The sequence below is a fragment of the Schistocerca americana genome, chromosome 2 (assembly GCF_021461395.2).
Source record: "Schistocerca americana isolate TAMUIC-IGC-003095 chromosome 2, iqSchAmer2.1, whole genome shotgun sequence".
NCBI lineage: Eukaryota > Metazoa > Arthropoda > Insecta > Orthoptera > Acrididae > Schistocerca > Schistocerca americana.
Window position 1 is genome coordinate 589,826,599 of NC_060120.1, and position 25,415 is coordinate 589,852,013.

The following is a 25,415-nucleotide window of genomic DNA, read 5'->3' on the forward strand; positions in this document are numbered from 1 at the left end:
GCCAAGCAACAATCAATGCAATGGCGCCCTTCGAGTTCACCAAAAGCCAAGAAATGCAAAACGTCGATTTCAGCGAAGAAAGTCATGGCTTCTGTTTTTTGGGACAGACAAGGCATTCTTCTGTTGGAAATTATGCCTCCTGGAACGACAATTAATGCCGCTGCATATTGCCAGACTTTGAAACGTCTTCGAAGGGCAATTCAAAACAAATGCAGGGAAATGCTGACATGTGCAGTGCGCTTGCTTCATGATAACGCTCGGCCTCACACAGCGCTCGTAACCAAAGCACTACTTAAACAATTCAAATGGGACGTATTGGACCATCTGCCTTACAGCCCGAACCTTACGCTCACCAACTTCCATGTCTTCCGTTACCTGAAGTCACATCCTGGTGGAAAATCATTCCACGACGATGAAGAGATCAAAGGTGAAGTTGAAATGTGGTTCCGACAACAGGCGACAACCTTCTATGACTGTGGGATACAAAAGCTTGTGCACCAACTTAACAAATGTTTGGATATCGGGGGTGATTATGTCGAAAAATAACAAATAATCCAGTTAATAAGATGTCACTGACGTTTTCTAAATAAATTTTCTATTTAAGGACTGCGAGTCATTGAATCTTTACTTTTCGAAATGCTCTCGTACAACAGCAACAAACAAAACCGTTTCACAGTACGTACTTCATTTACGAAACTAGCAGGGAAGTATTACAATCGAGTTGCTTCTGCCTGCATCCAAGATTAGCTGTGTGTGATTGGTAATGACGAATAGTGTAAGGACTCTTTTTTTTTTTTTGGCATAATTTGCAGCTTTGAAACAACATGGCTGCCTTCTTAACTGCCGTTATCTATATGTTTCGTACATGGAACTGAAATAATGGAACTCATAAAGAAGTTTACAGATGAACTGTGTGTGTAATTGACGCATTCACACTCTGGTTAATTAAGGATCAAGAAATTAATAAATAAGACACTTCATATACTGAATTATTTATTTGGGGCTCTGTATTGTTCACAGTTTCTTCTGTCGAGGAATTTGGAAATAGCTGGCGATGAATGTGCTGCCTTTACGGAATGGTGATGCCGGCGGTACTTGAGATCCAGTCGAGGAAGTAGGTGACCCTGGTGAAGCCGGCCGGGTCTCCGCTCGCACAGCCATTGCCCGAACCCCAGCTGACGATCCCGATCTGCGTGTAGCTTCCCTGTGAGCCGACCACCAGCGCGCCGCCGCTGTCGCCCTGAAACGTGACCACAGTATAATCTCTGGCTGGTGGGAGCCCCAATCAGGTATTCCCCAACATAGTAAAGTGCCACTCACTCAAGATGTAGCGCTGAAGGTAAACACATACATTCTAAAATAGTAACTCCATAATTTCTTGAAATCCTTTTCCTCGAATGCAACTGCTATTGTGGCGGATATTCGCTATCTGTTCAAAAGTACCCGAGCGTGTCCGCCATGTCTTGAAACTGTGCTGGCACACTTTCAGTCAGGTGTCTGAACGTATGTGGAGGAATGCTAGCCCAAAACTATAGGAGATTGTGCTGTAGGACGCTGCAGTTTGAAGTAATGGAAGTCGACCAATAAGTGTTCCATTGTGTTCAGGAATGCTACTGTCCACAATCTATTGCCTCACAGCTACACTTTTATTATAAGGTCCATCGTCATGCTGAGACACTCATCGTCTGCTAACTGTTCTCCTACTCTATGAAGTACACGATGCTATAAAATACACTGACGAAAGGAATACTGCAACACGAAGGTGTTCTGCGACATACACGAAAACTGGTAGTCGTGTTTTTTCATCTGAAAAACGATGGCTACTCAAATTTCGATTTATTCACATAAGAGCGCCGCTAGTAGCGTCACTGTGAGCATGCAATTCAGGTTTGCTTTAATTACACGCTGTAAAGGTTGTGAGACTTAGTTACCTTTGAGATTGAATGTGAGTTGATTGCAGTCAGGGATGCCTTTAAGGCGATAAAGACGCCATATTGAACAGGGTCGTATAATAGGGCTGCGATAAGCTGAATGTTGCTTCTGCGATACTGTAGAAAGACGTGGTAAGATTGTAGCCACTGTGCATGATTACTGCCAGCGGTGATCACGAGAATGTACAGTCGCGAGAAGACCGGACTTGGGACGGCCACGTGGCACTACCGGGAAGGAAGACCATCGTCTTCGGCGTATGGCTCTGGCTCATTGTACTGCTCATACAGCAGCAAACTGAGCAGCAGTTGGCACCACAGTGACTCTACGAACTGTTACACATCAGTTACTTCAAGAACAGCCCCGAACCAGACGCCTTGTAGCGTGCGTTCCACTGACCACAAACCGCTGCCATTTGCAACTTCATTGGTATCAAGCGAGAGCTCATTGGAAGGCAGAGTGAGGTATGTTGTGTTTTCTGGTGAAAGCCAGTTCTGCCTTGGTGCCGGTGATGGCGCTGTGTTGGATTGGAGGAGGCGTGTTAAGTGCCTGCAACCAACCTGTCTGTGTGCTAGATACACTGGACCTACACTTAGAATTATGGTCTGGGGTACGATTTCGTATGACAGTCGTTATCCCAAGCTCCCTGACTGCAAATTTGTAGATTAGTTTGGTGATTTGGCCTGTTGTGCTGTCATTCAAGAACAGCATTCCAGAGTGTGTTTCCCGACAAGATGACCCTCACGCACATTCCGCCGTTGAAACTGAACACGCTCTGCAGAGTGTCGACATGCTACCTTGGTCTACTCGATCAATAGATCTGTTTCCAATAGTGCACATGTGGAACATCATCAGACGACAACTCCAGCGACATCTACTAACAGCACTAACATCCTGGTATTGGACGAACAAGTGCAGCAGGCATGGAACTCCATCCCACAATCTGACGTGCAGCACCTGTACAACACAATGCATGCACGTTTCCATGCTTGTATTCAAAATTGTGGCAGTTACACCGGTTATTAATGCTCCAGAATTTCACATTTACAATGGCTTATCTTGTGCTTACATTAACCTGCAATCTTGCAGTACTAATCTCTTACAGCTACTACCTAGACAAATGTGCTAGAAAAATTTCATTACACTACATAATTTGTTGGTGTTGCGATTTTTTTCTTCTCAGCCTATGTTCATATCCTTCCTATCTAGTGTTTTCTTAAGCACAATACGGGCATCACACCCTAACAAGACTCCAATACCATAACGCCACTTTCTCCGCACTCCACTGTCGGCGCAGACAGGTAACATTCTCCACGCATTTCTCAAAATAAAATACTCTTTCATCTGTTTGCTCCAGGGTACAAAGTGATTCAAGCACTCGTTTCCATTCGTACACTGCCCAGTGGCATCGCTGTATGCACCTCCACAAGCGTTGGTTAGCAATAACTACAGAAATGTGTCGCTTCTGAGGAGCTGCTCGATAATTGTGTGCTCTGAGTTCGTGCAATTTTTTACATCCTCCACAATGCTCGACCGTTCCTGTCCGTCAGCTCAGTAGCTCTATCTGGTTTGGTTCAGTTGTGGCTCTACCGTCACGCTTCCACTTTACAATGACGTCAACGACATTCGACTTGGGCAACTGGAGAAGCGTTCAGTATCTCCAATGGATCTTCTCAGGCAACATCCAATGACTATTCCATGCTCGATGTAACAGAGGTATTCTGACTAACCCATTCGTCTGTCATTGTTTCTCTGCTGGTAACACGATACTCTCCACCTCCTTTTATACACTCGCATCCACCTGACATCCAGCAGTCAGTCCCGCATTACGGAGGGGTGTCCGCATAATTGTCATCTGATGATGTGGAACTGTGCCGAGTCAACGTTGCCCAAGCAAACACCTCATTTCCCTTTTCGCACCGCTGTCATATCAAACCGCGTTCACACTGACAATCGTTTGTCTCCATGTACCTGAATGCCTTTGCTTGAGCTAGATACTCATTCCTTATTGTGAAGTGTTATGGCAGTCTGTAAATATCCTCTACAGGTTCTGACTGTGATGATGGTACAGATTACCAGTGAAGGGGATATGTAAGAATACTCGCTTCTTTGTGCAACAAAGTGATGCCAGCACAGAATCTGGGAGACCCCAAATTGTTATCATCGTCAGCAGACCATAATTGGTAAAATGAAATTTGGCATTTACACTTACGTCTTTTTCCTTAGTTGTTTCCGTACCGAAGTCCAATACCTGAAATTGATACATTTCTCTTACTTTACCACAGCTAACAGTACGCATCCTCATCAAAGAAATACAACCTTCCCTATCGTTAACTCTTAGACGAGCTTATTATTATGGAAGATCTGCAGTACGTTTAGCTTCTCACACAGTGTAGCCCATAAGGCAGGGCAAACTCCTACTGTGAGTAATATTAGCTCGGCATCGTGCGAACAAAAGTGTATCAGATTCGGAAATGTTGTTAATATCTTTGGACACCGAGGGCGCAGCATCAGCTTTTCATGAACGATGAATGTTGTGAAGTATTCCGAGGATCGTTAGTAATTCGGTTTGTGAATCATTCGGTGGAGAGGAACGATCTACATGATTTCAGACCATGAGTATAGTACAGATACAGAGTGCACTGTCTCCACTACTGTTCATCACTTTTATGGGCGATGGAATAATGAACAACCAGAAAAGTTTTATTGAAATTAATGCAATTGGGTTTGTAGGTGATATCATGATCTGAGGCAAATCAGAAGAAGGAGTTCAGAACAGATTCAACGTGTGGAAATCAGCTCCTAGAATACCCTCATATCAGCGAGATCAAGGCAGAGGCGACAGCATTCAATGTAGACGAGCATCACGCGATTGTGAGACTAGGACATCATGAGCTACAGTTTGTGGACCGTTTCCCGCACCTACACTCCTGGAAATTGAAATAAGAACACTGTGAATTCTTTGTCCCAGGAAGGGGAAACTTTATTGACACATTCCTGGGGTCAGATACATCACATGATCACACTGACAGAACCACAGGCACATAGACACAGGCAACAGAGCATGCACAATGTCGGCACTAGTACAGTTTATATCCACCTTTCGCAGCAATGCAGGCTGCTATTCTCCCATGGAGACGATCGTAGAGATGCTGGATGTAGTCCTGTGGAACGGCTTGCCATGCCATTTCCACCTGGCGCCTCAGTTGGACCAGCGTTCGTGCTGGACGTGCAGACCGCGTGAGACGACGCTTCATCCAGTCCCAAACATGCTCAATGGGGGACAGATCCGGAGATCTTGCTGGCCAGGGTAGTTGACTTACACCTTCTAGAGCACGTTGGGTGGCACGGGATACATGCGGATGTGCATTGTCCTGTTGGAACACCAAGTTCCCTTGCCGGTCTAGGAATGGTAGAACGATGGGTTCGATGACGGTTTGGATGTACCGTGCACTATTCAGTGTCCCCTCGACGATCACCAGTGGTGTACGGCCAGTGTAGGAGATCCCTCCCCACACCATGATGCCGGGTGTTGGCCCTGTGTGCCTCGGTCGTATGCAGTCCTGATTGTGGCGCTCACCTGCACGGCGCCAAACACGCATACGACCATCATTGGCACCAAGGCAGAAGCGACTCTCATCGCTGAAGACGACACGTCTCCATTCGTCCCTCCATTCACGCCTGTCGCGACACCACTGGAGGCGGGCTGCACGATGTTGGGGCGTGAGCGGAAGACGGCCTAACGGTGTGCGGGACCGTAGCCCAGCTTCATGGAGACGGTTGCGAATGGTCCTCGCCGATACCCCAGGAGCAACAGTGTCCCTAATTTGCTGGGAAGTGCCGGTGCGGTCCCCTACGGCACTGCGTAGGATCCTACGGTCTTGGCGTGCATCCGTGCGTCGCTGCGGTCCGGTCCCAGGTCGACGGGCACGTGCACCTTCCGCCGACCACTGGCGACAACATCGATGTACTGTGGAGACCTCACGCCCCACGTGTTGAGCAATTCTGCGGTACGTCCACCCGGCCTAACGCATGCCCACTGTACGCCCTCGCTCAAAGTCCGTCAACTGCACATACGGTTCACGTCCACGCTGTCGCGGCATGCTACCAGTGTTAAAGACTGCGATGGAGCTCCGTATGCCACGGCAAACTGGCTGACACTGACGGCGGCGGTGCACAAATGCTGCGCAGCTAGCGCCATTCGACGGCCAACACCGCGGTTCCTGGTGTGTCCGCTGTGCCTTGCGTGTGATCATTGCTTGTACAGTCCTCTCGCAGTGTCCGGAGCAAGTATGGTGGGTCTGACACACCGGTGTCAATGTGTTCTTTTTTCCATTTCCAGGAGTGTATATAGCATAATCTCCAGGGATAATTCGATGGATAGAAGACTACGAACAAAGTTCAAAACGGTGCTGAGTTCTACCAACAATAAAAATTTCGCCATTGAAGCATGTGCCCTCACAAAGAAAGGCATCGAGGTCCCTGGCAGCGACAGCGACGCAACCTTCGCCGCCCAGCCACCGGACGTACGAGTGCCACGCACCCTGAGCTTAGGTGCCACCGGCGCCGAAGATCACGTTAGTAAGAGACTGCCCGACCGTAGCTCTAGCCAGTACCTGCTGGGTTGTAGTCCAGTTCTGGCATAGTTGTCACCCAGTTGTCGAATAGCTCGGGTTAGCAGCAGTCGAGGATAGATATAGTGCAGTCGTAACTTTCTCTACGAAAGTAGTGCATCAAACTGGCACCAAGACTTTCAGTACGTATGTTTCTATGTAGTGAACTATTAACGTGATAACTTGTCCCTGCTTTGCTAAAGAATTTTATATGGATTTCAAGAAGGACACTTTGTTCCAAAGTTAAGTGTTCACTAGTTCTTTTGATTTCTGTCCCAGAATCCGCGCACTGTCGCGACTGGACATGGTACTCTTGGTGGTCAGACTATTCGGCCACTTCAGTTACCGTATGGAATCAATATCTGTTGCAGTGACAATGGCGGTAGGTACTTACGTTGCAGGTGCTCTGTCCGCTGGAACCGACGGCGCAGAGTGTGAAGTCGTAGATGGGACCGCCGTAGTACTGGCTGCACTGTGTGTTGGACATGACGTTCAGTGTCGTGTACTGCAGCGTGTCTGGGATGACACCGTCTGAAAACAAACAACACGGCCTCGTGTACCCCTCAATGCTTCCATGAGTGACAGCTTCACTAAATGTGCTGATGTTCAGTTTCCAATAATGTTCTTTATCATGATACGTTACGGAATTACACAGATAATGTAATGCAACTAGTAGACCGAACATTAAACATATTCTGTGTATTTTGTATTACATGTTTCTCTTCTCTCTTCGTTGTAAACTTTTATTAGGGTAACAAGTGCCACATAATATGTACTTTTATTGAGGCATGTACAGGGTGACAATTATTGAACTATATGAAAGAAACCATGTCCCATTGACCTTCCCGTGGGTAGGGTGGCTTGCGTGCCTCAGTGATACAGATAGCTGTACCGTAGGTGCAACCACAACGGAAGGGTATTTGTTGAGAGGCCATGCAAACGTGTGGTTTCTGAAGAGGGGCTGCAATCTTTTCAGTAGTAGCAGAGGCAAGTCTGGATGATTGACTCATCTGGCCTTTTAACACTAACCAAAACGGCCTTGCTGTGCTGGTACTGCGAACGGCTGAAAGCAAGGGGAAACTACAGCCGTAATTTTTCCCGAGGGCATGCAGCTTTACTGTGTGGTTCAATGATGGCGTCCTCTTGGGTAAAATATTCCAGAGTTAAAATAGTCCCATATTCGGATCTCCGGGCGGGGACTACTCGGGAGGACGTTGTTATCAGGAGAAAGAAAACTGGCGTTCTACGGATCGGAGCGTGGAATGTCAGATCCCTTAATCGGGCAGGTAGGTTAGAAAATTAAAAAAGGGAAATGGATAGGTTAAAGTTAGATACAGAGGAAATTAGTGAAGTTCGGTGGCAGGTGGAACAAGACTTCCGGTCAGGTGAATACAGAGTTATAAACAGAAAATCAAATAGGGGTAATGCAGGAGTAGGTTTAATAATGAATAGGGAAATAGGAACGCGGGTAAGCTACTACAAAGAGCAAAGTGAACGCATTATTATGGCCAAGATTGATTTGAAGCTCACGCCTACCACAGTAGTACAAGTTTATACCCCAACTAGTTCCGCAAATGACGAAGCGATTGATGAAATGTATGATGAAATAAATGAATTTATTCAGATAGTGAAGGGAGACGAAAATTTAATAGTCATGGGAACCTGGAACTAGATAGTAGGAAAAGGAAGAGAAGGAAACGTAGTAGGTGAATATGGAATAGGATTAAGGAATGAAAGAGAAAGCTGCCTGGTAGAATATTGCACAGAGCATAACTTAATCATAGCTAACATTTGGTTCAAGAATCATAAAAGGTTGTATAAATGGAAGAAGCCTGCAGATACTGGAAGGTCTCGGATTATAAAATGGTAAGACAGAGATTCAGGAACCAGATTTAAATTTTAAGACATTTCCAGGGGCAGGTGTGGATTCTGACCACAATATACTGGTTATGAACTGTAGCTTAAAACTGAAGAAACTGCAAAAACGTGGGTATTCAAGGATATGTGACCTGGATAAACTGAAAGAACCAGAGGTTGCAGAGAGCTTCAGGGAGAGCATAAGGGAACGATTGACAGGAATGGGGGCTAGAAATACAGCAGAAGAAGAATGGGTAGCTTTGAGACATGAAATAGTGAAGTTAGCAGAGGACCAAATTGGTAAAAACACGAGGGCTAATGGAAATCACTGGCTAACAGATAAGATATTGAATTTAACTGATGAAAGGAGAAAATATAAAAATGCAGTAAATGAAGCAGGCAAAAAGTAATACAAACGTCTCAAAAATGAGATCGACAGGAAGTGCAAAATGGCCAAGCAGGGATGGCTAGAGGACAAATGTAAGGATGTATAGGCGCAGATCAGTAGGGGTAAGATAGATACTCGCTACAGGAAAATTAAAGAGAACTTTGGAGAAAAGAGAACCTCTTGCATGAATATGAAGAGCTCATGTGCACGCTCAGTTCTAAGCAAAGAAGGGAAAGCAGAAAGGTGGAAGGAGTATATAGAGGGTCTATACAAGGGCGATGTTCTTGAGGACAATAAATTTAAATGTCAGAAAACTTACTGACGGTTGACACGCGTTTGGTCTTATACTTGTGTCTATTGTTTTCAAAAGACATCCCACGAAAAAGAAAATTTGGCGCTCTCCACAAAAATATTTTGGTGAATTTCAACTGGAATACGTCGCAATAGCTAAACGCGATGTTAGGGAAATAGGGAATGTAGAAGTCAGGAAATGTGGCAGTTTTAACCTATCACTTTCTGCCGCGCGGTGTAGCCGGGTGGTCTAGGGATCCTTGCCAGTGTTTGCGCGCCTCCTCCCATTGGAGGTTCGAGTTCTCCCTCGGGCATGAGTGTGTGTGCTGTCCTTAGAGTAAGTTACTCGAAGTTAGATTAAGTAGTGTGTATGCCTAGGGACCGATGACCTTAGCAGTTTGGTCCCAAAGGAACTTACCACAAATTTCCACATTATCACTTCCTGACCCGTGTAAGGATAGACTTCTATCATTAAATAAGAAAACACTGCCTGAGAATAAAGTTATAAGAAACGACGCTGAAAACCTCAGCATAGCTAATTTTCAAAAGCTGCTACAGCAAAGGAAAACAAGGATCTAGCTTGATACCTGAAAAAATACGTGCCTACAGAAAAGGAAATAACAGCGTTACAAAGGAGATGTAAACATGCTAGGTGGACTGAAGACTGTGAAAGACAGTCTGCCGAATGATAGTAGCTTGTAAAACATTGGAAATTGACAAAACAAGAGATAAGGTCTCAGAAAACGAAGAAGTGCTGAAGCAGATAGCAAAAATCCTCCGTAAAGCCAAAACTTCAAGAGGGCGATGGGAATCTGGCGGTGAAGAATTAAGAAAACTGAAAGACATTGGCTGTGTAGTGATCTTGTGGATATTGCAGTTCTAATTTGGGTGCTGGAAGAAAAACTGGAGACGAATTCCGCGTTATTCAAGACACTGCTTTATAGTTTTTTTACCAAAAATGTTTCAGCACTTTTGTGCTATCTTCAGTGGATAATTGTTTATTTTCTTTCTGAAAAACTGTTGTTTCATATTAACCTCTCAGATGGATTATTTGAACTTCTGGTACAAATGTATTTGGATTTGTAAAAGGAACGATTGTTAAGTGTCAGAGTTGAGACATGCACACATCAAAATAAGTTTTGCATCACCCCGGTTCCTAGAACTCCTGAAGACAGACGTTAACTGTGGATATTGTATCACAGACAGTCCCTTTAACTGTTCAGAGACGTCTCTAAACCCGCCCAAAGATGTAAACAACCATGCATCAGCAGCACCTATTAGACGGAGTAGGATCGACAGCCGATAAGTTCCAGTCATTCCACCAGGAAGGAAGTACACGGCTCGTGTTGTCTGTAGTTCAACCACGCCTAGACGGTCAATACCGTGCGTGATTCGATCGCGTCCGCATAGTTGCTTTGTGACAGGAGGGGGTCTCAACAAGGGAAGTGTCCAGGTGTCTCGGAGCGAACCAAAGCGATGTTGTTCGGACATGGAGGAGATACAGAGAGACAGGAACTGTTGATGACATGCCTCGCTCAGGTCGCACAAGACCTACTACTGCAGTGGATGACCGCTACCTACGGATTATGGCTCGGAGAAACCCTGACAGCAACGCCACCAAGTTGAATAATGCTTTTTGTGCAGCCACAGGACGTAATGTTAGACTCAAACTTTGCGCAATAGGCTGCATGATGCACACCTTCACTTCCGACGTCCATGGTGAGGTCCATCTTTGTAACCACGACACCATACAGCGCGGTACAGATGGGCTCAGCAACATGCCGAATGGACCGCTCAGGATAGGCATCACGTGCTCTTCATCGATGACTGTCGCAAATGCCTTCAGCCAGACAATCGACGGAGACGCGTTTGGAGACAACGCGGTCAGGCTGAATGCCTTAGACACACTATCTAGCGAGTGCAGCAAGGTGGAATTTCGCTGCTGTTTTGGGGTGGCATTATGTGGGGTCGACGTACGCCGCTGGTGGTCATGGAAGGTGCCGTAACGGTTTGTACGTTACGTGAACGCCATCCTCAGATAGTGCAACCACATCGGCAGCATACTGGCAAGGCATTCGTCTTCATGGACGACAATTGGCGCCCGTATCATGCACATCTTGTGAATAACTTCCTTCGCGATAACGACATCGCTCGAGTAGAGTGGCCAGCATGTTCTCCAGGTATGAAACCTATCGAACGTGCCACGAATAAATTAGAAATGGCTGTTTATGGACGACGTGACCCAGCAACCGTTCTAAGGGATCTACGCCGAATCGCCGTTGAGGAGTGGGACAATCTGGACCAACAGTGCCTTGAGGAACATGTCGATAGTATGCCATAACGAATACTGGCGCGCATAATGCAAGTGGTCGTCCTACTGGGTATTATAGGTACTGGTGTGTGCAGGAATCTGGACCACCACATCTGGAAGTCGCGCTGCATGGTGGTACAACGTGCAGTGTGTGCTTTTCATTAACAATAACAAGGGCGGAAATGTTGTTTATGTCGAGCACTATTCCAATCTTCTGTACAGGTTCCGGAACTCTCGGAACCGAGGTGGTGCAAAACCTTTTTTGATGTATGTATATCACAGAGCTGAGACTTTAGGAGTTGTTCTTTTACCGTATGCCTAAAGATTTTAGTTTTATAGTAAATTTGGAAATAACACAAATATGTACATGTGTTTACATACCGTGAGAGAGAGAGAGAGAGAGAGAGAGGTGGATTTGAGAGACTTATGGAGAGCTAGTAGAGTGAATGGTGTTGACTATGCGTAAAAGAATTTAAATTTACAAGGTGAGCGTATATATCTGATATAATTTGCCTAAAAGATGAATCACACTCGCGTAGGAAAGAACTTTAGAATGACAAACACTATTCAACCACAAATACGAATCACCATTGAAACGCAAACAAATGAAAAGCTTAATGTCTTAAACCTCTCGATACACAAGAGAAACAATAAGGCTGAGGTCGAAATTTATACGATACCTATAAGCACCAGCGCAAGCCTTCAAGACCAATCCAATCACTACATAACTTACACAGACTGAACAGTACATCTATGAACAAACGTGAGTACACAGAAGAACTGATCGTGATAAAATGAACTGCACAGGAGAATCGGTACGATGCAAAGTCAGCAGACAAAAGAAACAAGAAAATACAAAAACGGTGAACACGTAACACTATAGACAGAAACACACACACACACACACACACACACACACACACCAAGTGAGAGAGGGAGGGAGACAGAGAGAGAGAGAGAGAGAGAGAGAGAGAGAGAGAGAGAGAGAGAGATGGTGTGGCGGGAGGGAGTGAAGGAGATAGGCTTCATTATTAACATACTGTCAGCAGATAGTAAGTAACAAAAGGCACTTAATGTATTACAGCAACTGAGTAGGCAATATGCTAAAGATACCGAAAAAAACATAATACAGAGGAGACTTGGAAGACGTAATACCGACGCTGATAAATATAGTCGGTCTGGTATGTATCGGTTAACATGCAATTACAATCAAACTGCACATGTGGGTCAAACGTGCAGGAAGTTTGGAACCAGATATACAGAACATGATTGCATTTGCAATTGTAGTGATGTTTTGGCGACTTTTGGTTACTGATTACACCTTCTGTCCAACCGCCCACGAGCGCAATGACCATTTGGGATCCGTGCGCGGCTTGCGCTGCAGTCACTAAGCATGGAGCATGTACAACCACAAATCCAGGGTTTTATGCGATTGCCACCACGGTTACTGCAGAGGCCCAGAACAATATTAGATTTAGTGCCGTACAGGACTGTTTGCACTCCTGCATATGTTTTTAACCACATTTTTTATGACATTGCAACTGGGCAACACAACTCTACAGCTGTCCTTGCGGATTCGTCGAAACAGGACACCGTTGGTTGCCCTGTAGATCGAGTCCTCTAGGTCCGGCAGCCTCGGGACTTAACTGCCTTCGACGGGGAATTTCATACGTTCTTGCGGGCACTGGAGCAGATAAGATGCTGCTTCAAGTGCAAAATTCCTTGTCTATTCAGTTTCTCTGAGCGACCGTCATTCTCTATAATGCTTGTACCCAGAAGTGAAAGTGGGACAGAATATACAAGACACCTCCATTAAGTACAATGGCTGTGGAGGGAGGTCTTTCTTCTTGGTACCAAGGCACATGAATATTGCGGGGAACGAAAGCGCAGATGTAGCAGCGAAGGAGGCATGTCGTGATCCTCAGTTATTTCACTGCGCCGTCCCCTTGCACACTGTCGCCTCGCTGTTGAGGTACAGAGTCATGCCGCGATGGGAGTAACTGGATGTGACAGGTAATACGCTGCGTCTAGTAAAGCGCACTACGCGGTGGTGTTCGAGCCACGAAGACAGGGTGAGCTTCTCCTTTCTCGTCTTCGCGTGAGCCACAGTCCTCTCGCGCCTGGCTTCTTGCTCCAGCGCGGCGGCCCTCCAATGTGTGGTGCTTATGGTGTACAGATCACTGTACGCCACATTCTGTTAGACTGTGTTTTATCTTCGGGCCAGAGGGCGACGGAAAATTTACCAGCAGTTCTGCCCTCCGTTTTAAGTGACAATGAAACGAATGTGGTTAGAGTTGTAACGTTTTGTGGTCTGTCCACCTTGTTTCCCCAAATTTTAGGGAGATGTTCTTAATGTGTTAACAGTTTGGTACTTTATTGTGGCGCTGTTCGTATTGAGAAGTTTTCATTTACGTTCGTGCACTAGAGACACACTTGTGTTCCTGGCCAGTGTAGGCAAGCAGACTGCAGAGTCTCGTAAATGTCTGCGATAACTGAGTGTCTTCAATCATAGGAGTTTTCCGACTCAGTAATACGTCCATAGTCTAGCCGTATTTATTTTCTGGACGTCACACTGCATCTCCACGGCGCCGCCAGTCTTCTACGACGCGGAAGATTGACACTTTTCTGATCACTTGGGTGATATTTGCGAATCGAAGTAATATAGGGAAGAGTAAATTCACATAATTGCAGTGCCACTAATTCGTCTCTTAGTTTTTCGTTGTCTACTCCACCTTAGGTGGTGGTTAGAGCTTACAAAAGGGCTACAACATCAACCTTTGCCGTGTTCTTAACGAACTTAACAAGGGACGCGTTAAGACCGCTAGGTGTTGTGCCAGTCTTGGATAGGGTAGATAGTAGGATTTATGATTGTATATTTGTTAGGTTTCCATGTTGTGTATTTTGCACTTTCATTCTTATTTTATAGTCAAATATTCATTAATAGAATTCTCTTTTTCTCGTTTAACTAGGTTTTGTCCCTATTCTCACTCTGAATACATTAGATAAGGAATAGAAATAAAAGGAAGGATCAGAGCAAGGAATGTCAGAGCGCTGAATCGGCAGGTACGTTAGATAATTTAAAAAGGAATCGGTTGAAGTTAGATATACCGGGAATAAGTGAAGTACGGTGACAGGAGGCACAAGAATTCTGGTACGTTGAATACAGGGTTATAAATAAAAAAGTGAAATAATGATAATGCAGGAGTGGGTTTCACAGTGAATACGATAGTAGGAATTCGGGTAAACTACTATGAGCAGCATAGTGGACGCATTATTGTATCCAAGATAAAATGGTTCAAATGACTCTGAGCGCTATGGGACTTAACTTCTGAGGTCATCAGTCCCTTAGAACTTAGAACTACTTAAACCTAACTAACCTAAAGACATCACACACATCCATGCCCGAGGCAGGATTCGAACCTGCGACCGTAGCGGTCTCGCGGCTCCAGACTGTAGGGCCTAGATACGCTCGGCGGGTATCCAAGATAGACACGAAGCCCACACTCACCACTGTAGAACTTGTTTCCATATCGACTAGCTCAGCAGAAGATGGAGAAATTGAAGAAGTGTATGACGACATAAAAGAAGTTATTCAGACGAAAATTTAATAGTGATGGGGTACTCGAATTTGGTCTGGACTGGGGAAAAGGAATGAAAGAAGAAGCCGTTTGGTAGAGTTTTGTACAGAGCATAATTTAATCGTCGCTAAGACTTGGTTTAAGAATCACAAAAGAAGATTATTTACGTTGAAGAGACCTGGAGACACCGGAAGTTTTCAGATTGAGTATGTAATGACAAGACAGATTTAGGAATCAGGTTTTAATCTGTAAAACTTTTCCAGTTGCAGATGTAGATTCTGACCACAATAAATTGGCTACGAACTGTAGATTAAAACTGAAGGTACTGGAAAAAGGTAGGAAATGAAGGAGATGGGACCTGAATAAATTGAAAAAACCAAAGGTTGCTGAGAGTTTCAGAGGGAGTATTAGGCGACGGATGACTAGATCAGGGGAAAGGAATACAGAAGAAGACGAATGGGTAACATTAAGAGATGAAATAGCAGCAGAGAATCAAATACGTAAAAAGACAAGCCCTAGTGAAATCCATGGATAACACAAGAGATATTGAATATAATCGCTGAAGAAGAAAATATAAAAATACGGAAAATGCAGAAGGCGAAAGGGAATACAAAAGTCTAACATATCAGATTGGCAGGAAGTGCAAAATGGCTAAGCAGGAATAGCTAGAGGACAAATGTAAATATTTAGAAGCGTATTTCATTACGGGAAAAATAGATACCGTCTACAGGAAAGTTAAAGATGCCATTACGGATAAAAAGAAGCAGCTGTTCGAATATCAAGAGCTCAGATGGGAAACCAGTGCTAAGCATAAAAGGGAATGCTGGAAGATTGGTGGGGTACATAGAAGGTCTGTACAAGGGAGATAAACTTGAATGCAATGTTACAGAAATGGAAGTGGACGTAGTTGAAGTTGAGATTGGAGATATGATACTGCGAGAACTTGACACAACTCTGAAAGCCCTAAGTCGAAACAAGACCCTGGGAGTAGACGATATTTCGTCAGAACTTCTGATAGCCTTGGGACAGTCATCCATTAAAAAACTCTTCCATCTAGTGTTAAAGATGCAGGAGACAGACTTCAAGAAGAATGTAATAATTTGAGAGAAAGCAGTTACTAACAGGTGTGAAAATAACCGACCTATCAGTTTCATGTCATGACTGCAAAATACTAACACAAATTCCTTACACAGTAATGGAAAAACTGGTAGAAGCAGACTTCTGGAAAGATCAGTTTCGATCCCGGAGAATGTGGGAACACGCGAGGCAATACTGACCCTATGACGTACAAGAAGGATTAAGGAAAGACGAACCTACGATTATAGTATTTGTAGACTGAGACAAAGCTTTTGACGACATTGACTGGAATACTCTTTGAAATTCTGCAGGTAGCAGGGATAAAATACTGGGAGCGAAAGGCTATTTAAAAAAAAAACAGAGGGCAGTAATAAGAGTAGAGGGGCATGAAAGGGTAGCAGTGGTTGAGAAGGAAGTGAGACTGTTTTTTAGCCTACCCCCGACGGTATTCAATCTGTATACTGATAAAGCAGTAAAGGAAATAAAAGAAAAAATTGGAATAGGAATTAATATCCAGGCAGATGAAACACAAACCCTGAAGTTTGCCAGTAACATTGTAATTCTATCAGAGACAGCAAATTACGTGACCAGTTGAACGGTGTGGACATTGTCTTGAAAGGAGAATATGAAATGAACATCAAGAAAAGCAAAACAAGGTTAATGAAATGTTGTCGAAGTAAACCACGTGATGCTAAGGAAATAGGACTAGTAGGTGAGTTTTGCTATTTGGGAAGCAAAATAACTGAGGAATGCAGAAGTAAAGAGGATATAAAGTATACACTGGAAATGCCAAGGACAGGATTTCTGAAGAAGAGAAGTTTATTAACATCGAGTGTAGATTTAAACATCAGGAAGCCTTTTCTGAAAGTACTTGCCTTGAGTGTTGCCATGTGTGGAAGTGAATCATGGACGATAAGCAGTTTAGACAAAGAATGAATAGAAGTTTTCGAAATGTGGCGCTACAGAAAATTATTGGATATTGGATGGGTAGATAACGCAACTAATGAGTAGGTACTGAATATAATTGGGGAAACAAGAAATTTTTGACACAACTTGACCGAAAGAAGAGATCGGTTGAGAGGACAGTTTCTGAGACATCAAGGCATCACCAGTTTAGTATAGAAGGGGAGTGTGGAGGATAAATATCGTAGAGGGAGACCAGTGTTGCCACTGAAGATTAAAACAACAATAAGTCACATTTTCTGGAATTTTCTCGAAGCGTTTCGAAATTAAGCATTACATATCAATTTTGCCTAGTGCCACCTCTACTTCTAGGAGTCAACTGTCACTGGAAGTGTCACCATTCGGAAATCCCGAAAACTATGGACTAGATACTAATATAGATCATTTTCGGTTTTTTTTAATGTCCTTCCGTTAACCACCTAAGGCTCTGCCCTAGGGGTGTCTTACCCCACAGCAAATTCTTCTAAATGATAAATCACATGTAGCAAATCTGGTTCGAACTTTTTGCAGACGATCCAGTGCTAAGCATATGTCTTCATATTCAGACGGTAGTTGTCCCGTTGTACTAACTCATATGTACTAAGTCTTTATAAAGCACTGCAGGCCTTCCAGAGCTATGCTCGAACTGGACACAAGCGCAGTATGTGAAATATCTCGTAGGACAAGACTGCCATCCACGAACCTCATAAATGACACCTATATATTCTTAATTGGAACTTGCATTGAGGTTCGTCTTTCCCTTATCCACAAAAAATTTATGCTGCAATGTTAATGAGCTGTAGCACTCTTTTACAAACTATTTAACTTCAGTTAGCTTTATTCGGTTTCGATAGATATTATACTTAAGCGTCTCCCCTGTATTACATTTGGTTATCTACATAATTCTGAATATCTTGTTCAAGTTGACACATGACGATTTTTTAAAGATAGATATTCAAATGTAAATTTCGAATAGCTCGTGACTATCACTACCTGACGGATATTCTTTTCTATTCTTCACTGGGTGCATCCAGTCAGCAACATATGAAATTGCCGTGCCTTGTTGATCATGTGGTAGCTCTTAGGGTTATCTGCTTTTAATTTCTGCCGCAGTATGAGTACATTGCTTTCCTGGAAGCCTGACGGCGCGTTTCATATCTCATACGCCACTGATTTTAGTGATCCAGAAGATACTTCCATGAAACGAGTTGCGTTGAGAAGATTACTCAGTTTACATTAAATTTACTCAGATCGTGCAAAATTTGACGTATTGTATGACGAGACAACCTATACAATAAATGCAGGCTCACATTTTCAAACGTATTACCGCTAACAACATTCGGTACCCTTACACCAACTTTCAGGATGAGACGGAATCAATAAAAAGCATAAAACGTAGTCACCACCTACGTAGAACGCGTGTACTTACTGTCGGTATTGAGGCCCCAGCCGCTGACCGTAGCGGTCTGGCCCTCGAAGCTGTTGCTCGCCTGTGAGCGAGAAGGCAGGTTCACCAGTCCGATGTAATCTGTAAAAATAGAAACATATTTTTATATTTCTCGTTATATCCTTGGAACAATCAAGACGTAGGACTCTCTCGAAGAATGAAGTCACAGAAGCAATGAAAATACTCTCTGAACTACGATTCTAGTAATCAAGATACATATGGACGCATTTAGTACGTAAATGAACGGACGTCTCTATAACATAGTTGATCGGGATAATTGAGATGACTTCGAAAATATGAGCACTCGACCTACGGTTTCTGAGAAACCAAGTGTACTTGGAGGTAAAATTAAGACAGTTATGTGCGAACCACTCTGTGCGGTCCCTATCCGTTTGTAGAGAACTGCTTTTGCCGAAAATTTACCAAGGCATTTACTCAGATATTGTCAGTGAATCACAGAATATTATCAACAAAGACAAATGATGCCCCCAACGGACATTCGTTTTGGTATTCCTTATGACCGATCTCACTGCTAAAAATCAACATGAATATTCTGTTCTAAAAAGTAGCTTCATGTTTAGAGAAATTTTGTATAAATGTCTTTGGTCAGTCAAATAATTCAGAAATCTGCGCATAGAAAAGAATTCCAATAAGCAAGACATTATGCTAAAAATAGCCGTGGGGGAAGTGCTCAAGCAGGGAAACCGAAACTAATCGTACTGTTCAATTATATTGAAAACGAGCCGTTAAAATCGTCTGAAATATACATTATGCTCTCTGTAACTGTAGTTAATAATTATCAGAACATGATGAATGAGAATTTCACGACATTGGTTCAATATTCCACAAGATTGTAGTGAAATCGATTTTCGGCTGTTACTCTAACGCCAGGTACACGCGTAAATACGTGTGGTTGTGAAATTACTGCGCGGTCAAATATTTGAAGCTTGGTGTATCTAGCGAGTATCTAAGTTTGTTTTCAAAGATGACAGTTGGTGATATGTGCTTTATCACTAAAAACAGAGTTTTTCAGTAAAATGCAATGTAAAACTATTTAGCTTAGGTAAAATATGTGACAAATGAAATGATAACTACACGATAAATTACAACAATTGTTCTAAGACAAAAATTAGCTGCACAAAATATATTATCCGTAATTACTTTATACTTCAGAATACTTTTCGTTAAATACTGCGATCAGAGAGCAAGCAATGTACCCGCTGCAACGTTCAGTCTCATCCCACTCCATTGGTCGGCGACTGGCAGCAGTCGCACTAGGGAATTCTTGTCCCATGTGTAGGCTGCCATTAACACCACAACACAGACGCCTCGGTTTTGGAGTGGTGTCATGACCGGGTATCATGGACTGCTGATGAATGACGCCTCATTATGTTCAGCGTCGCATTGTGGTCATCCACTACCCAAGACAACCATTGCCGGTGAGTATGATTTTGACCTGGGCAGGGGACCCATTCTTCCAACATACTGGGGAACAAAGTGGTTTTACTTCTAGCGTCATGATGCGGGGAGCAATCACGTATGATTTCAGGACTCAGATGGTAGAGATCGAGGGAACTCTGGCGGCACAACGGTACGTCATGGACGTGTGTTACCGCTCATGCGACCTTATCGTGATACCCTTTCTTGCAACAGGACAATGCTCGTTCATGCATAGCCCGTATCTGTATGAACTATCTCAGTGATGTTGGGGTACTCCCGCGACCACCAATATCCCCAGATCTTCCCCCGATAGAACAGGTATGGGACGATCTCGGACGTCCACTCCGACCCAGTGGATATCAAGGACGAGTTACACTATGTGATCAAAAGTATCCGATGCATTGTGCTGCCACATACTGCCAGGCACTCCATATCAGCGACCTCAGTAGTTAGTAGACATCGTGAGAAAGCAGAATGGGACGCTCCGCGGAACTCACGGAGTTCGAATGTGGGTGTCACTTGTGTCATACGTCTGTACCGGAGATTTCCACACTCCTAAACATCCCTAGGTTTCCGATGTGATAGTGAAGTGGAAACGTGAAGGCACATGTACAGCACAAGATCGTGCGGGCGAAGAGGATAGTAACGTGTAATAGGCAGACATCTATCCAGACCTGCACATAGGAATTCCAAACTACATCAGGATCCACTGAAAGTACTATGGCAGTTAGACAGGAAGTGAGAAAACTTGGATTTTATGGTCGAGCGGCTGCTCGTAAGCCACACATCCCGCCGGTAAATGCCAAACGACGTCTCACTTGGTGTAAGGAGCGTAAACATTGGACGATTGACAAGGGGTAAAAACATAGTGTCGAGTGACGAACTACGGTACACAATGTAGCGATCCTATGGCAGGGTGTGGATATGGCGAATGCCCGGTGAACGTCATCTGCCACCGTGTGTAGTGCCAATAGCAAAATTTGGAGGCAGTTTTGTCATGACGTGGTCGTGTTTTTCATGGAGGGGGCTTGCACCACTTCTTGTTTTGCGTGGCACTATCACAGCACAGGCCTACATTGATGTTTTAAGCACCTTCACATTCTTGCTTCCCACTGTTGAAGAGCGATTCGGGGAAGGCGATTGCATCTTTCAACACTACCGAGTACCTCTTCATAGTGCACGGCCTGTGGCAGAGTGGTTACACGACAATAACCTCCCTCTAATGGACAGGCCTGCACAGGATCCTGACCCTTGGGGATGTTTTGGAACGCCGACTTCCTGCCATGCCATACCGACAGACATCGATACCTCTAGTCAGTGCAGCACTCAGTGAGGAATGGGCTGCCATTCCCCAAGAAACCCTCCAGCACCTGACTGAACGTATGCCTACGAGAATGGAAGCTGTCATCAAGGCTAAGAGTGGGCCAACACCATACTGAATTCCAGCATTACCGATGGAGGGCGCCACGAACTTTTAAGTCATTTTCAGCCAGGTGTCCGGATACTTTTTATCACATAGTGTACATCAGTTATGGGCCAGCTTACCCCACGGGGGGATACAACGGCTTCCCAAATGAATGAATGTGTGCAACCAGGACAAAGTAGGTGCAGCGTCATACTGTTGCGTAGCCTCGCACTTCTAAGTTTCTTGAAGACATGACTATTTTGTAATCACCGAAATAACGTCACACACTCTCTCGACCCGTGATGATTCATTTCGTTTGATGCTCCCCTTCTGGATGCATCACTTTTTTTGTCAGACATTGTAATAAATGCTATAGAACATCACATCACTGTATTGGGTTATTCCATTTATAATGTGTAAAACTGTCGTGTCCTGATACAGGATAGTGGGAAGGCGGGGGTTTGAGGTCGGTCTGCAATTTCCGAGCTAATGCAGTAAGACAAATTACCTGTGAAGGCAGGTTGATGCCTTGGATAAGCGCCAAACACTATCGCAGGGTATCTACGAGAGACGCTTGTGTTGTAGCTCGACAGGATACTTACAGCGGGAGACTCATGGAATTCAGGGGTCTTATTAGCACTATTTATTTGCTATCATACTAACTACTACACCGAAGACTAATTCCAAAGATTAGAAAAAGCGAAGAAGGAAATTTGTTGCACAGCACAGTCAGTGTCTGAAGCTCACGGGGGTGAAACGTGGGGTGGGGGTGTGGGGGAGGGGAGAGTACTAACACAGCTATGGAATAGTAGCAGCAAGGCAAGTACAAACTCGAGAGCAGCACTACAAGTGAGAGAAAGACATGTCAGAGCTTACCGAGGCACGGAGTCGGCGCCCCAGCGATTTGACTGAGAACTCCCTCTAAATACAAAAACGAAGCTTTTAAAAGAATCGTGGAGGAGCGCCATTTCTTCCTTCCTGTAGTCGACCTACCAGTTCACCAGCACTTAAGAAGCTTTGGTCAGTCTGGTGAGTCGTTCGGCACCTCCAGGATGCCTCTGGCCAACCACTTTTAGATTCCTCCCTTTCTCCTACTCGGTAGGTAGGGATGCTTCTGGATTTTACATTAACATACTCCAAAATGGTTCAAATGGCTCTGAGCACTATGGGACTTAACATCTATGGTCATCAGTCCCCTAGAACTTAGAACTACTTAAACCTAACTAACCTAAGGACAGCACACAACACCCAGCCATCACGAGGCAGAGAAAATCCCTGACCCCGCCGGGAATCGAACCCGGGAACCCGGGCGTGGGAAGCGAGAACGCTACCGCACGACCACGAGATGCGGGCGAACATACTCCAAGTTTGGTGTCAACAGCGTTCAGCTGACAGCTAAACGTCATTGCCACCCTATTAAATCCAGCAACTACGCTGTTTTACGTTACGTGGCCCCGTCCCCCGCCATTCTTTGGGTGGTGACTGCTGTAGTAGCTATCTAACCTGTGTAAACCCTCTGACGTTGCAGTTCTCAGGAGAAAATATCAAGCTTGCTGCCTCTGGTAAGATGTGCCTGAAATGCCCTGCTTAACCCGCAAGAAAGGATATATACAATAAATTGTGGAAAGGGGCCAAACTAAGGAGCTGTCAGTTACACTCGAACATACAACTATATTATTTGATCAAACATTACAAGACCCCAAAAACTTTTTTATACACACAGCTTTAATATTTGGGACTTAATTACCGGCTGAAAGCCACTTCAATTTAAAAACGGCTGAGGCCAATATCTTAAAACGCAAGCATAATCAGAAATTTTAAAAGGCAAGCCATATCTTAAAACAATTCTTTAGTTAGTCTGAAGTAAACAAGTTTAATTCAAATCTGCTGAATGCCAAAGACTTAAAAATTCAAAAATATTTTAAAATGCCAAAGGGCTTACTTGAAACAGTACTGTAAACTAGGCTGAAGGCCTTAAGAGTAAAACAACTGTAATTTAAAACACAAAACCGGGTACAAGCCATACAAGTACCAACAATAAGAACAATGAAAAGAAATAGGGCAGCACACACAAGGGCACCCAGATGTTCGAGGGTCAGCCTATAATTCAAACACTAACGCTCGCTTGGATAAGACAGGCAGTCGGGCCAACCATTCACGATCCGACGACAAACCAACCGACTGAAAGTCAGCTGGCCCAACGACAAGATAACTTCCACTTCACCCGACCAGGGCACAACAGGGAGTTGAACGGAACAACGTGGAAGATATTGACGCCCACAACCAATCATCCACAGAGCTGTCAAACTACTCACGTGCTGGACAGCAATAACACGATGAGGAAACTAAACTGCTTGAAATTTATGTCAACGCCCAGGGCAGGTAACCGCTGGTGCACTTCAGTTCAAATAACCGAATATAGTGAAACTCCACAGGAGGGTGTCTAGAATTCTCCAACTTGAAAACCACGTTGTTGCTCGCGGGAATATCCCAACAGCCGACAACGAACTCCAAACGACACAATGTGGACAATCTTGACTTGCTAGTACGTTAAATCAAAAGTCAACTTCCGTGTTTAGGTTCGATGAGCCACGGACCTCGTAGCAATGGGAACCGCGCCACACTCTCCGACACCGCGTAGAGACCGCCAGCGGGCCCCGGCCAAACTACGCCCCGCCGAGAATTCCTCACATGGTCCGCGCAAAGCGACCGACTCCTCAGAGCCAGTACGTTGAAAGCATTTAAAGTAATTTGTCAGTCAAAATCACACCAACTACACACGGCTTCACGAACACTTGCACGATGAACTAGACAATACTAACGGCAGTGACTGTACAGTAACATGGACGAAACACGAGTCGGCACACACAGCCAACCAATAAGCTATCGCCGGCCAAATACACGTCGTCCGGCAAGACGACCCACCGTCGGCCCACCAAAGTCGTCCCCACTCCAATCATGTGTGTTGGCAAATGTCGGTCGAGTCCTGGCGGTCCGGACCTCACTGCTGCCGCACCCCGACTGAACTTGTGCCGCGTGCCAACTCAAACACTGCCATGTCCGAACTAACTCAAAACACACGACGACCGGGAAGTAATAGCAGTCCAGCAAAGATAATACGGCAGGGCCTATATTGATAAGCGCTGCTGCTGCCGCTCACGGGCAAGCAAGACAGCACCTCGGTGACACCAGTAATTGAAAAGTAACATAACGAGGTGGCAGTACGGAAAAAACAAGATGTAAAATAAGAAACGGCACGAACACCAGCCACGCACGGCTCAGTGCCTTTTCGTGGCGATCTGCTACAGTGGCGCCTTACGACAGCGACCTTGAGGTCGTGGATGAAGTTACCTCTTAATTCTCTGAAGTGAAACTTCTCCCCAGAAACAGTTGCAATTTGCCATAGTGTTACTATTTATCTCCGGAAACCTAAATGCTACCACTTTTGATTGTTCTCCACTTTGTGTCTTTGATTTCCTATCTTAGAATGCCCTTGATGTCTCCATACAGCCTTAAGCGTAACAGTGTACAAGTCATTATGTCGTCAATATATGACAAAATAGTCTACCGAGAACAAAGAACGGTCAGTTAATGCAATTTCTCAGAAACTATAAATGTTGTTCAAGCCAATGCATTATCAGACCATCAAAAATAAAAGGATTATACCTCAAACGTTGCATTTCACTGGTTATACAGAACGACGGGAACAAAGATGCCAGAATTTTTCTTCAAAAAGTGTTTTTGGAATTTTTACACAGTAAAAACACAATAACCTCTGTCTTTAACAATCTTCACGTTTTAAACACTGGGAAATTATACACGAAAGCTATATGTCCTGCTGATACTTACAAAACGGAAATGGGAGTACGCTTAAGTTTCATCCAACTGTGGACGCTGCCAGAGTGGCAGAACTGTTGTGTTAACGTTCGAGAAAGGGAGACGTGGATGTGTAAATCATATGTGCTCCGGTACAAGCAAACGATGAGCGCCGAAAAGCGCGAATCGAGAACTGAGCGCCGATGTAACTGCCTGACATCTGTAAAAATTCAAAATAGCCTTTTCTTCTCTTTGCTGCTCACTTAGTAGCCATTTTCTGTAAAATGTCACGCTTTTAGTCATCTTGAAATATGTATCTGT

At 44.4% G+C, this 25,415-nt stretch overlaps 1 protein-coding gene across 1 annotated transcript in view; it reads right to left on the bottom strand.

Moving 5' to 3' along the window:
* Nucleotides 1–976: 976 nt before the first annotated feature.
* The window catches only part of LOC124595833 (brachyurin-like), a 58,012-nt gene continuing 33,573 nt past the window's right edge, over nt 977–25,415 (bottom strand). The window contains exons 5-7 of the mRNA XM_047134730.1: nt 18,416–18,514; nt 6,937–7,073; nt 977–1,240 (exon numbers count right to left, since the gene is read on the bottom strand). Of these exons, the coding sequence (XP_046990686.1) occupies nt 1,070–1,240; nt 6,937–7,073; nt 18,416–18,514 (407 nt within the window). The 3' untranslated portion in view covers nt 977–1,069. The remainder of the gene's footprint in view (nt 1,241–6,936; nt 7,074–18,415; nt 18,515–25,415) is intronic.